This window comes from Eucalyptus grandis, chromosome 3 (genome assembly GCF_016545825.1).
Source record: "Eucalyptus grandis isolate ANBG69807.140 chromosome 3, ASM1654582v1, whole genome shotgun sequence".
Taxonomy (NCBI): Eukaryota; Viridiplantae; Streptophyta; class Magnoliopsida; order Myrtales; family Myrtaceae; genus Eucalyptus; species Eucalyptus grandis.
In genome coordinates, this window is record NC_052614.1 from 10,016,940 (window position 1) to 10,031,735 (window position 14,796).

At 40.2% G+C, this 14,796-nt stretch overlaps 1 protein-coding gene across 1 annotated transcript; it reads right to left on the reverse strand.

The window, feature by feature from the left end:
• Nucleotides 1-203: 203 nt before the first annotated feature.
• LOC104436478 (cytokinin dehydrogenase 3) lies at nt 204-3,266 on the reverse strand. The gene is made up of 5 exons (XM_010049260.3): nt 2,574-3,266; nt 1,638-1,765; nt 1,192-1,467; nt 788-1,056; nt 204-671 (listed from the first exon to the last, which is right to left on the reverse strand). The coding sequence occupies exons 1-5, from the start codon at nt 3,190-3,192 to the stop codon at nt 368-370; spliced, it is 1,596 nt and encodes a 531-aa protein (XP_010047562.1). The 5' UTR covers nt 3,193-3,266; the 3' UTR covers nt 204-367.
• Between the last annotated feature and the right edge of the window lie 11,530 nt (nt 3,267-14,796).

The following is a 14,796-nucleotide window of genomic DNA, read 5'->3' on the forward strand; positions in this document are numbered from 1 at the left end:
AATATCAGAAACTTTCTGTTTCAGGTCATGCTGTTCGAGCAAGAACTAAAAGGAAAAAAACACTGTTTTTATATAGGAACCATCGCAATGGCGCATGACGGGAAGAAGTTGCGTTTAAGATCGTAGAAGTTATATTTCGTGGCAAATCTTTCGAAGATTTGTCTATATTGAACAGTTCGTACAAAAATCAATTGGATCTATTCACTAGCGTCCGTAATAAATGTGTACAGAGACAGATACATCTTACAGTACGACTAACTGGCTCATTAAACAAGGTGAGATGGTGCAATTTCGAAAAGAATTGACATGGTAAGAGAAACGAGAGATAACTATCCTATGAAACCCCAAACCGCAGCAACGAACGAATCTATATGCTGTGGTTGCGATTGAATATTTTCTGCCCAGGAGAAAATATCATCTTCGGATCGAACCGGGCTTTTCTCTGACGGAACCTCCTCCATTTCGACCCGAAATGTCTCATCCATTCTTGTTCATTGCCAAAACTCGGAAGATAGTGTTTAAGCTCGATGCCAGTGTCTTCACAGAAACTCAGCAACTCCTTATTTTGCAGATAAAATTGTTGCCAATCATCGAACCCGCTTGAATGCAAAAACCCTACGGTGTAGAAAACATCTTCGTCCGGTACCACCGCGGACATCTGATCGTCCCACCTGCAGAATTCATTGATTGATTAGTTCCGTCCTCTTATAAAGCAGATCCCGCGTTGTTGTTACACGTTTTCTGTTACTTAAGCAAGACGATAAATTGGTACCTAGAGGGGACTTACTTGTTTCGATTCATGGGATAAATGAGGACAGGTCCGGTCGTTATGTTCCTTTTGAGGATGATATTCTTGAAAACACCGTCATTGAAATCAGCAATGCGAGATTTGGGCACGAATAAGTTCAACCATGGATGAGGAACGTCCCAAAGGCCCTGCGCTGTGAGTTTCAGCTCTCCTTCTCGTACTCGGTCGAGGAAATCAACATAGGCTACATCTTTCTGGAACTCGAACTCAGGAATATGGTTCAATCCTTCGAACAATTTCTCCAGATCCTAGAATAGTAGATTAATAAGTCAAGTTAGAGACGACAATTACAGGAACATGATCAAGTTTACACGAGAAGGGAGAGCTTCTCTCTCTCTCGCAAGCATAGCTAGGGTTTGTCAACAAGGGTCGTTCAGTCATACCTTGTTCACTGTATTCTGGGTGAGATCATCGTAGTATTTCGCTACTTCAAGGCAGTAGACGATTTTATGTTGTTTCAACAGCGATATGATTCGCGGGTGGTCCGACAGAGGGAAGAAAGAAGATCTCCAACTATCCGGAGGACCTTGGGGCATGAGAAGCATCCCTTCCACATAATCCAATGCATTGTCTTGGTACCTTCCGTTCTTTGAAATCAAATATTCTTGGTCTCTCGTAAAATCCGAGAAATCACTGTAAAGCATTCTCGCCCATTTGACCTGCATGTCGAAATTATCAGAACGTAATTAATAGTTTGAGGCTAGTGATTTGCTTTTAATGAACCGAAATGATAGAATAGCAAAAAATGTATTCCAATAGTAGCCATTCTAATATGTTCCGAAATTATCTAATATGTTCCGAAAGGATAGTCAGGTCTTAGTGTTCATACTCTCGTTGGAGCTCGATCTAAGGCAACTCTCGCTCTTGTTATTATGCCGAACTGGCCGAGACCTCCGAGAACAGAGTAAAACAGCTCCGGGTTTTTGTCGGGCGAACAAGTTGTAAGCTCCCCAGTTCCTGAATTTAAAGGAAAAGACCAAGAAACGACGTTCAATCCCTCATAAACAAGAAAGCAAATAGAAAGACCTGTAGCTTGTCGACTTGACCATGCATAAACAAATCAAGAAGCGCGTTTTCAGTCGGTACGAGATCTTAATAGTACTCCATAAAGCAATTGTTAAAAAGGAGGAGGGAAATTTCCATTAATCTCTCTCTCCGACATGATTTGACCCCTTTGACTGGTCCAGTCAGCCTACAGTTCTTCAACTAATATAATCTGGGAACAATAATAACAGGAAGATCTAAGGAAAGCACACATGGGCTGCGTTGCCACGACGAAGCCCAAAGCAAAAGACAAGTAAACAACACATTCGCAGCGAAGACCTTCTAGAAATTAGAAGACCCCGAAGAACACTGTTTCAACCAACGAAGTATACCGCAAGGCGCAGATTTTACAATAGCTAAAATTTGAAATAAGAAATTGAATGCCTCCACTATCTACGAGTTCATATATGATTATTACTGGGGTTCTTTCCTATGTCCATATATCTTCGAGTCAATCTTAACGCATTTTCGGTCAATAGAATGGGTTTCTACTATTTTTAAATGAGTCGACGGGATCTCGCCCACGTCGCCCGGTAGACAAGTTTAGGTACGCGTATTGTCTCGTTGACGTATCCCGCAAGAACTCTTCTACGGAACACGAGTTTACAGCGAGAACGTATTTATTGCCAACTACTACACGACTCTTTCATTATCGAAGTAGCTAGCTAGTAACGAAAGAGGAAAATCAGGGAAAATTCGGAAGAGGCCGTGGCGTTCATACCGGTAATGACGTCCATTTCGTACACATTGCTGATCTGAGGACCATATCGGAACGTCTGGCCGCTTATGCCAGCGTTGGAGAGCGTTCCTCCCACGGTTAGGTATAGATAGTCCGGCCACGAGACCGGCGAGAGCCCGTGCCACAGGGTCTCCTCCAGCACGTCCCTCCAGAGCTGCCCGCCGCCAACGTCGGCATAGTACCCGAGCGACCTGCTCCATGACACGGAAATGGCGGATCCTCCTCCGCCACCACGGTGCCTTGCCAGTGATGTCATGTCCACCACGACCCCGCCCGGGGCCATGGCTTGGCCCCGGACCGAGTGGCCCCGCCCTCTGGCTGCGATGGCGAAGGAGGAACCGTCGCCATGGTACGCGGACCTCACGAGGGCCGCGATGTCCTTGGGGCACGACGGGTGGAGCACGGCCAATGGTGTTTCCCGGACAATATTGCCAAAGTCCACCGAGGCCGCGCTTATTGACTCGGGGTCGGTGCGGAGCTTCTCAGTGAGCTTGTCGGGTAGGGAATGAGCCGGGAACTTGGCCTTGCCGACCGTCAAGAGCAGTCGGGTTATGATGAACATCACCATGAATTGCGAAACAAGTAGAAATTTCTCTGCCATTTTCGGGGAGAGGGAAGAGGGAGAGGGAGAGAAGAAACAAATATGTGGAGGGAAAGGAAGAGAAGACGAAGAAAGTTGATGGCTACCGTGTGGCGCTTAGACGGACCCGGTCTCCCATATAAATAGGAAGAGCGAATGAACGAGGAAGTAATGTCATTTTATGCAATATTATAAGATTAGGCAGGAGAATGATGTCACTCGATGTCACTTTATGCAATATTTTAGCAGGAGAATAGAGGCGGGTTTAGGGTCATAGGGAGTACCCATGAGTATCACGAAAAAAGTTTGTCAGATTATTATTATTTCCATGTTTGCCGTATGCTTTATAGCACTATAATGAAGGTTTAAAAATATTGGTATGTAAAATGCGAAACAGGATCATCGATGGTCTTTGCATCAATGATTTAGTTAGGATCGTGATTATATTAGAATATGGTAGATTGGATTTCCCATATCAACTCCTACGGTACAACGAATCTTGCAATTATACGTGAAAAAGTGGTTTTGGAAAAGAAGGGAAACAGCAAGAGTTTCGTGATTATTATCTAAAAGATTTCAGCCTATGGTATGATTAATAAACGTCAGGGGTAGAGGTGCTAATGACAAGTTTGTCTGTGAACAAGACTTTAAAACAATTCACACATTGATTTAGCTAGAGACAGCTTGAAGAGTAGACATTTTGCTCGCTCCCATTGTGATTTTACTCAGAAATTACGGCAAAAGTATCCATATAGACTTGACCCATCGTGGATTAAGTCAATCCCAATTCTAGATGATGGTGGATCTCATGTGATCTCGCACAATCTTCCTGTAATAATCATGTCTTATCCACAAATTCGTGATTCGGACATGTGTCGACTCTACGAAGAACGCATTTGGCCATGGAGGGGTCACCCCCCAAAAACCACATAAACAGATACGAGAAACAGTTTCCCGTTTTGGGAAGGAAATTGCATGGAAGAGAGAGCAAAATCTTGGGTCGCAGGAAGGAAATCTTGACGTTTGGCTGAAACGACGTGGGACTATTAGATGCGTCGCTGTAGTGCGACTTCCCTTTTTCCAAAGAAGCGAAAGGATCGGACATCGGATCCAAAGTGCCGGCGTATCTCGCCGGCTTCACGACTTGACTTGCTGTTTTCCATGCAATTAATTTAAGGAAATAACCAATACACTATAAGAATAAACAAACATGCTCGTTTTTCATCTGCAATAAAGGGAGAATTAACTTTTTGGTGCTTAAACATCCCGAAGATTCCTAGACAGAAACCCCCACAGATTTCCCTCATTTCTCGTCGGCTATTTTCAACCACTCCAGTCTATCTTGACCGTTTGATCTTGATCTGATGGTCAATTGTCAGTCAACAGTTGTCAAGCTTTTCTTTGTGCAACCCAATTCACAATTCTACATTATCAAGAAAATGGTTATGAACACCAAAATTTGGGGCACAAAACTAATCGTAAATATACGATAAGCTATTACGGTGAAAGTTAAAAATAAAAAAAATAACAATTTTATCCACAAGAAAATTGAATAAAAGACAAATTGGAAATGATCTCTAACACTTACATGACAAACTACAATTTCTGTTCCGGAAACAATTTTTCCGGAATAGAAATTCATTTGATAAAATTATTTCATTTTTCTATTTTTGAAATAGGTTTTTATTCTAGAAATAGGTTTGGAATAGAAATCGAAGTTTCTACTTTTCTATTTCTAGAACAGAAAGAGAAATAAAAATTCTTCTCATCGTTTGTCTTTGCTATGAACTAGTCATTCATCCGTCACCGCCGTTCGCTGTCCGCCGTCCACCAGTCGCCGGCCATTGCCGCTATCGTCCGCCGATTGCCAACTGCTGCTGTCGTCCACCAGTCACCGACCGCCGCCGTCATCCACCGGTCGCCGTTGCTGGTCATCGGCCATCACTGTTCGCTGGTCGCCACCGCCGGTTGTCCGCCGCCATTGTCCGCCAGTCGCGTGGTCACTACCACCGCTAGTCGCTGCCCGCCACCACCAGTAGTTAGCCACCACCGCAAGTTGCCCGTCGCCACCCACTGCCACCTCCGCTACCGATAGTCAGCTGCCACCGCTGGTCACCAATTGTCGCCAACTGGCTGCCACCTGCAGTTGTCCAAAAGGAAAAATATTTGTGTCATTATCAAACGAATTTCTATCTTTAGAGTATAAATTATATGTTGTTATCAAACGGGTATTTTTGCTTAGAAATAAATTTCTTACCAAAATGGTTATCATTCACGCCCTAAATGATCAACTCGATCATACTCTACTTAATTTGTTATCTTTGAAAATTCTGAACTACAAACATTCTGATTTTTTGCGTTTTGATTTATTACTTCAATAGTGCGGTGCTTTTAAGTGAGTCGTATTTAAATGCAGATGATACGGACCTGACATACTATTGATTTGCCGATTTCAATACACGTAATTGTTGGTAAAATAAGAAAAAAAAAATAGGTTGGGATTGCCATTTGAGGATTATTCATAGTCAAAATTAGGTACCCATCATAAGGATTGATCAAATCTTTTTGAGATTTTCTTTGGGGAAATCGGAAGATCTGTGATGGGTCAAGACATTGCCTTCGAATTTAAGTTGGTAATGGGGGTGGGGCAAACATCAACCAGATTTTTCTTCATTCAAAGATCTGGTCTTGTGTGCAGTATCCAATTATAAGGGCTACATGTAAATTGGGTAAAAGTCAAAAAAATTCAGAAACCCATAATTACCTGCAGCCCCTCGCTGTCTCTCTGAGTCCCTTCACCTCTCGGACGCTTTTCTACGAAGCAATTAAGATGTTCCCATGGCCGGATTAGAAAAGAAGGGAAACCGTCTAATTTTAATTATAAGGTTCCAGACTGTCATGGCCATATCGATTAGTTTGATATAAATCTTCGAAAAAGCTACGGCGATTGTCATCATCAGGTAGGCTATGGTCCAAGATCTTTATACTATAAAATGCTGCCCTCGCTTGTTCTCTTGCATCCCACTAGTTAGGAAATACTCATGGCTATTCATAGATCAGCACAAGAACGAGCTACACACATACCCAACTTGCTCGAGTTAAATATCAATTTGGAATTATAATATAGCAAGCAAACAGCACCATGCTATGCACGATCAGGAAGCTGGAAGGAAGATGGAAATAATATTAAAAGGAGAGCGATGGTGGCCCATTCTTATGTGTATCTTTAGTGGGGACGAAAAGCCGAACGATTTTGATGCGGACAAGGCATTTCGTGGTACTTGAAATCGACGGGAAAAACAAAAGGGTATTTGCGAGAGAATGAACCCTAGGATTAACTATGGTTTTCTTGGTAGCTCGGTTCCAAAAGTTGGGTAGGAGAAATTCGAATTCAACAGATGATCTTTGACCTAGAGATCTCTTGGGTCGGGAAGACCTGTCGTATAGCATGTTGGGAGCCAGTCCGTTTCCACATAAGCCGATTGTTTTTTCTTGATGTTATGTGGACTGAGAATATAAAATCTTTGACGTGCATGTGCAGCATGCAGATCTAATTTGTGGCGCAAACCCTAAACTTATGGCCCGTTTGATTCAATTTTGGGGAAATGGCTTTGCATTTCCCAAAGTATCTTTGAATGAATGGGCATTTTGTGAAGGCAAGTGTGTTTAGAAATTCATTTTTGTGTATATTTTGCAAAGCAACTTTAAGATGAAAAGAAAAAAGAGAAAAAGAAAAGAATAGAAAAGGGAGGAGAAGAGATGCACAGCTGCGTGGAGAGGGGATCATGGGGGAGCGGCTTGGCAGTGGTGCTAGTGGTGGTGGGGAGGCGGCTGGCGACGGTGGCGGTGGCGGTGGGGGGAGGCAGCTCGCTTGAGGTCGCGCTGCCTCTAGCGACGCCCGAGGTCGCGTAGCCTCGGTAGCTAAGCGCCGCTCGCCGGCTAAGATTCACGGTAGAGCAGCAAGTCAAAAAAGAAGACGATGAACAATGATTTTTTAAGACAAAAAGGGAAAACATGATTATTAGTAAGGGCAATATTGGAAAGAAAAAAATATTAAACTTAAGACTAGCATTCCAAATGTTAGCATTTGGTAAATGAAGATTCAAATGTGTGAATCAAACGCAAAATATTTTCCCCAAGGGCTTTGGCAAAGCCCCGCAAATTAAATGCCCCTTAGGTGCCCAAAACCAAATTAAATGCGCCTTAGGTGCTAAAATATCTGCTATGTGACTATGGAAATCATTGTTTAGATCGATAAGCGACATCCAATAAGCAGTCCACGCGTCACGCAAGTTTAAGTATTATTTTTTCCTTTTTGGTGTGCTTTTGGGCTATGTGTAGGTCGTGACATGATTGATAGTTGAATACATTGTGAAATTGGAAGTTTCATGAAAGCAACCGAGGATACCGCCCCACAAGTCGTAATAGTGAAGGAGTTAGGTTCTTTACCTAACATAGGGAAAGAGATTGATTGGGCATGTACCAGAGAGAAAAAGAGAGAGGAGAAATTCGCAGAAATTGGGAGACTTTCAGCTACCGGTAAATTTTAAATCCGGTACGTAATTGGCGGTCAAGCTCTCGAAAGGAGAATTTGAGAGAATTTGAATAGGATCTTTTCATATGTTTTACACTGCTTGTTATCTTAAATAGGGGAAGATGATTTACAGGAGAAACTTCTAATTTAGATGAAGGAATTTCTATGGGTCCTTTTGTCAATTTGGATTTAAAGAACAATCTTGGGGTGTGTTTGTTTAAATGAAAGAATTTTTCATGAATCAGTTTTTAGCACCTTCTGCATTTGATTTGTTGAAAATTTTAGTCAATGGAAAACCATTTACGATCGAAAAAAATGTGTGCTTGAAGTAAGGAAAATGAATTCCTTTATTTAAAAAAGCGAAAACATTTTCATTTATCATAAAGTTTTCTTTGAAACAAACACACCATAAGTTTTCATCCATTTAACTTCCTCCGATCAAAACTTTTGTTATGTGGTTTATAAGTTGGTGGGTGATGGGGGAGATCGCTTTTGTGGTGGTAACCTACTGGTTAAAACTTGTTTCCAAATTTTTTAACATTAAATTTACCTTGTTTGTCTTATAACAAATCTTGGAACCTATCCTATCTATTTGGTCAACTTTCAAGGTCAACCTAGGAACCAGTTTTTCTTCCTTCATTTAAAAAAAAAATCAAAGACAAAATAACTCAAAGTAAAATATTGATACAAAACAAATAGAAATATAAAGCAACAAGAAATCTAAGCTCATTTAAGCTAGATAAATCATCTTGTTCCAACTTCATAACACAGATTCTAACTAGTTCTCGAGTGGGTAAGTTTAGCAATCAAAACCTAAAACCTATTAGCATACTATTAGTTCCAAATTTTTGGAACTGGGAACCAACCATCTTTTCATTGGAATTGGGAATCGAACCTATTTCCATGAGTAATAGATCTCGTTCTTAGATAGAACTGGACCGGTTACTCAACCTTAGGGAGTGATGCCTATAATTAGTAGTACACCAATAAAATATATAGCTGAAGTAAAACGTGCCCTTTTAAAGGAGCACTTTTAAAGGAGCATATTAAGCCAACCCTAATTTTAAAGGATCTCCAATTTTTCACTTATATCTACCAAATAACAAAAAGAAAGATTAACATTTTACCATTGTGACATATCCGATAAGACCTTTCAAAAGTACAAGAACAAATATTTTACTGTTGTCACAAATTTAGAATCATCTAATAGTTTGTCTATTCTCACCATTATCTTGTCCACTAGTTAGCCTACATGATTCTTATTGCACTGACAGCTAGTACCAACATATTCCCATCCCCCAAAGGACATTAAACTTTCATCTTATTGATTTCATGGTGCGTCATCAGCATTGAAATCACATTATTTTCTCTAGACAAGCCTCGAAAAATATTTACTCTCCCTAAAATGAATAGCCATTGTTTCTTTGTTTCTTTCTTTTTTTCGAAATAGGACCATATGGATAAAGATCCAAACCTTCTTATTATGAACGGGAATACTAGTAGTTGTTATTTTTGTAGCACAAGCCAAACATTGATCACGTTTTTGTAACTTCAAATGTCATGTTAAATTTATGATAATTAAAAAGCCGTGTTAAATTTGTATTCATGATAAAAGGTCTGGATATGCCAAATGAAAAATTTTACCCATCATTAGCGACAACTTATGCATGCTATTTTTATAAATAAACTTTTGCTCAACATAAAAGTCCTTATTTGTCTTTAAACATATGTATTCATACATATGCAAATGCGAAAGCAGGGAACCTGATGTGTTTGGCTGGACTCTCATGTGATGGAAAGGACTGCCGGGGTTGTTTTGAAGATGCTCCAAATCTTTCTAGGGATCGAAGCCAGACTACCAAGATCACGTGGTGCTTTTACCCCACACATCTCTTCACCGCCACCCCCTCTCTCTCTCTCTCTCTCTCTCTCTCCACCTTCGTTCAGCCCTCACGTACGCCCTCCTTTTCTTCAATCTTTTTACCTTCTGCGGGGCACGTGCATGTGCAATGCGCAGCGCGGGAAAGAGTAGGGAAACCCTAGTAATAATGTCGCCATCCTTGCTTTTGTCCTAGGATTACATGCAATCCGACGTCACGTACTTGACGAAACCAGGCATTGCACACAAGCACAAAAAGCAGTTGGCAAATGTCAATAAAGCGAGCCGGCCTAGACATGTGTGCGCGTAGAGCCTAAAATTGTGAAGAAAACCAAGTGTTGAAAAAAAAAAAAGGAAAGAAAAGCAATCTTTAATTACTTCGTATCTTCTTGTTATAAAAACTGTTTTCATCCGCATCTAGACGTAACTTAAATTTATTAACAACACACTTCCGTGATTTATGTAACTTGTTGCATTACAATGCTCGTACCGTGTATGTATTATATCCTTTTGTATGATGCCTTAGTTGACCTCGACACTAGATATCTACCGAAAACTCTATATGGAATTGATTTCATCCTTACAAGGAAATTTGGATTATAGGCTTTTTTAGCTTGCCCCCTATTAAGTGTTCGCGTCCCTCATCGTCGCCAAATTGAGTACTTGCACTAAAAGTTCAAACTATTAAAGATGGCGGGTTGTTGGCACAGAACTCATTCACACCTTCCACTTCGCAACAAGCTAAACATTAAGGAACCATGAAAGGAACGCAAGTCGAAGGGCACTTGGGAGAATTTTTATCAGTAGCTATCATTGAAAGAGACGGGACACCAGTTTAAATAGAAGCCAAAGAACACACATGCACCCCTATATGTTGGCAGATTTTTTCTTTTCACCTTCTCATTATAATATCCTCCCAATGTAGATATTGTCTTCACATAATCTTTTTGCAAGATTACGGTAGCATCTTGTGTACGTTTTTCTCATTACCAAAACAGAGACCTCAGAGAGAGAGAGAGAGAGAGAGAGAGATCGCTCAAAATCTGTCTTATTCTTCACGCACATCACATTTCACCTTCTTTTGTGCGTGGCAGATCAGTGAGGGAGACGGACTTGGAAGTGCAACACAGCCAAACTTTTCTTCTTTTAGGTGAGAAGGAAGCTTGTTGGGTTTGGAGTTTCTTTTGTTAGTTTTTTAGATTCCAAGGGTGACAAGTCGACCCCACAAATATACAAGCTGCAAGATCTCGCATCATGACTCGTGCTTCGGGATTGTCTGTACAATAGGGTGCTTTACAGGCGCGCACAGAGATAGAGAGAGAGAGAGAGAGAGAGAGAGAGAGGTGGAGGGTTCTTGGTTGGCTAGAGACAATGCACCTCTTGAATCTTCAAATTTGCGTTCGATAACTTCAGCCGTGTCGTCTTTGCGTGGATGATCTGTGCTTTGGATTGACCGAAAGTCGCTCAATTGGCAATTCCTCTCCGCTCTTCCGAAAGATAACGCAGTAGAGGAGAGGCATCTTATGCTTATTAAGCGCCATGCAGTTTGCAATAATGCGTGTAATAACTTTTCTGCATTATGTGAGCGGAAGACACTTAACCCTTATCACATTAAGTGCATTGACATATCAACCGCTCAAAAGAGGTAAATGGACCTTCACGTATCGCTTCTGAGAATCCCAAACCCTTTGTATCACCATTGCCTAACTAAGATGAATTAACCTATTTTACACCAAATCTAATTAAGCAAGGGCCAAGAAGAGACTCGAGACAGATGAAGAGGAACCAACGGAGCTCATTGTACAAACAAAAGAGAAAAACCCTCGAAACCTTAATCTTACATCCGATTCTTCTCCCACTCTCCGAGATATTACAAAATATATAGCACTAGGACCAACTACTCTAAGGGTCACGTCTACTGCCCCTACGAACTATGCATGAACATGTACGCTAAAATGGCTCTATCGATCCCCGAGTCAAATCTCACCTGATTTCACCCAATTCAACCAGACCTTTTCACTAAGATAGTTAAAATTGAGCTGAAATCCTCAAAGATTGTTGGTCGTTCGGTTTATAAGTATTGAAGCATCTCTTTGATTCTCTGGTATTTTGCCGCTACTATGGCAAGTCAAATATGTGTTGGAGATGTCACATGTTTTAGGTTCGTCCCACTCCTAGTGCAAGAAAATCTCCCAAGACCGATCGATCAATCAATCAATCAATCAATCAAATTAGGCAATTCATGTTTGTATGTGTTTGATTGAGAGAATATTAATGGTGGGTCCTTGCACACATAATAGACAATGTAACATGTGTGTTTTGATTCCCTTTGAAAACCTAGAACCTCTCTCTTTATACCGTCCCTACAACAATTGGTATCTTTCGCATGAGTCATTACCATTTTCCTTCTATATTTAATTTCCTTTTACTACTGGAAACACAAATACATGATTTCACGAAAAACATGAAATAACTTGCAAGCTCATGAACTAAATAAGGTTAGACCTTTTGATTTGTGCAGGCAGCATCGATCTACAACAATTTGCTCGAAATTAATAGAATTTGGACAAGTGACTTTCAATTATAGTACTTTGGTGAACTGCCTTTTGCGACAATACATAATTGGTCATTTTCACTCAAATGTCTACATGGACGAGGTGTACTTGGAGATGTTCTTTCGATGGATCTTGTCAGCCCATGGATTTTGCCCTTGTCTTGCTTCCGGTTTCCTTGTACTGGGAGATATCGTGTTATCCAATTGCATGTGCCTCCGATGTCTAAGAGAAGGAAAAAAAAGGGAAACAGTGGCATGTGTCACACCCGTAACTTTAGATATCTGCTCTTTTTATATATCGAAATGGTGTCCAAACAAGCCAAGACACTAGCTACATACCCGTGAGATGCGTCATTTCATGTAAATACTGAAGCTTTTAGAATAATTTATTTAGAGGGATCGACGCAATATTTCAATGATTGTCTTATAATATATTGTATTTTGTCAATATATTTGACCCTTTTTCCTGTAATTTGTCTTTCGAAATCGTTTAAGCAAAAAAGTACATTGAAGTAAATGTACATGTCTGTTTTGCACCCACGGTTGATGCTAACGGACTACTTAGTAAAGATGATATTGATGTGGGAGAGATTGAGACGAAGCTTTTGTTAATTCAGATTGTAGCTCGTCGGGTACATCAAATTACATCAGGCACTTCAAATTTTTTTTCGTGGAAACCTTACGTTATTTCCTCGTGTCTTGCCTTAACTTTGCGAGGAAGAAACCTCAAACTGGCCAGGACCACCGATTGCATTATTCAAGATCTGCGCACATGCCTTCTCCGACATTATCTATATTGGTTTTCCAGTGGTCAATGATTGGTGACTTTAGCTACACACAAAGAAGCGTTTATCGGACGTTACTTAATATATAGATTTGATTGAATATTCGCATTACCTCTACTATAACATCAAAAACGATTGCGTGATAATTTTTAATCTATTGTGAGAATAACAATTTATTCCATACCACAAAAATCAAATGGCAAATAATTAATTATTGTGGAACCTACTCTTTTAAAAATTTGTGATTCGCAATAAATTGTTATTCTACCACCGCCTTGGTGGCTGCGATGGTTTGGGCTCTCTCCCCCTCATGAAGGGGAAGAGTTTGAATCCCCTCACGGTTGCTTGGGGTCTTAAGTGGGACGCCGGGGGTGATGGGTCCTCCTACTTACGTTGTCCCCCCAGATTTACTCACCGGCTGCCAGCTGTATGGGATTCCTGGATCACCCAAAAAAAAAAAATTTGTTATTCTCACGGTATCCTAAAAATCATTATGTTAGCTAAACCCCTATAACATTCATGCTTACAATGTGTGCATGCTATATATAGATTCATTTCCATTCGTGCCTCTAAGCAAAAGTATAGACAACAAATAATTATGGTATATGAGTGATCGCTGAACTATCTAGTATACAAATTTCACTAAGGATGTGTATGTTTTATTGAAAATGTCTTGATAAATGAAAATATTTTCTATGAAAATCATTTTATATGAAAATTAGTAGTTTTCATTTGTTGTATAGTTTAAGAAAAGTGATTTCTCTCTTACAAGAAGGAAAAAATATTTTCCCCCAATCTAAATTCATTATTTCTATTTAATGGAAAACATTTTTGACAGATCGATTATTTTTCCATCATTTAAACACCGGAAAGTTAGAAAATCATTTTTCGAAAAGAAAACAGTTTTCTTTCCAACAAACGGACCCTGAATTTGTTTTGATAGAATGCAAAGATTCTACTGAAAACACAACAAGATAATCCTCCATTTGTCCATAGAAATCTTGTGTGAGAGTGAAGTGCACGATCAGATCTCTTGTTTGACTTGGGAAGGTTGTGGGTCGGCCATCTCGATTTGCCAGGCTTTAGCGCAATTTCCATGAGCATGATGAGGGCTCGATCCGAGACCAATAATGCCCTAGCTTGGTATTATTTGTCAAGGGAGATCATGATTATTCATCTAAGAATCCCTAAGGTCCCCACTCTCTAAAGCCTGCGTTTTTCTTACGGCCACACCGGAGTTGCAGCTTTACATGTTGAGATATTGCATGGTGGGAAGTACTGATATATCAAGAAGTTCATTTCGATGGACATTTTTACGCATGTTTTGCACTTTTTAACAAGTTCAAAATTATGGGGAAGGACCGTGGTTTGAGGTGATATGTATGGCGTGTAGGGACGGCTGAGAAATAATGCTTCGCATGCAAATGATAAGCCATTATTACAAGTTAAACCATGTTTTATGGGTTCATCGAATTTCGTGACATTCATTGATTATATTGAGCGATGGGTCTCGTGTTCTACATCATGAGATGGAGTGGTATATGCATCTACCTTTCACGTTGAGAAATAATTGTGTAATAGTCTTAATATGCTGTGAAAACAATAGTCTATTTTGGACCACAAAAAATTAAATTACAAATAATTATGAATTATTGTGAGACCTACTTTCAAGAATTTATGATTCATAATAAACTATTATTCTCATATTATCCCAAGAACTGTCATGTTAGCAAAGTCATTTCACATTTCATAATACCTTCCCAAATCACGCGGAGCATGGCCTAATTTTACGTCACGCTCTACAAGAGACGAGTCTTTCACCTTCTCTTATCCTTGTTGTTGCAAATGCATCTCTCAACAAACTTATGAGAAA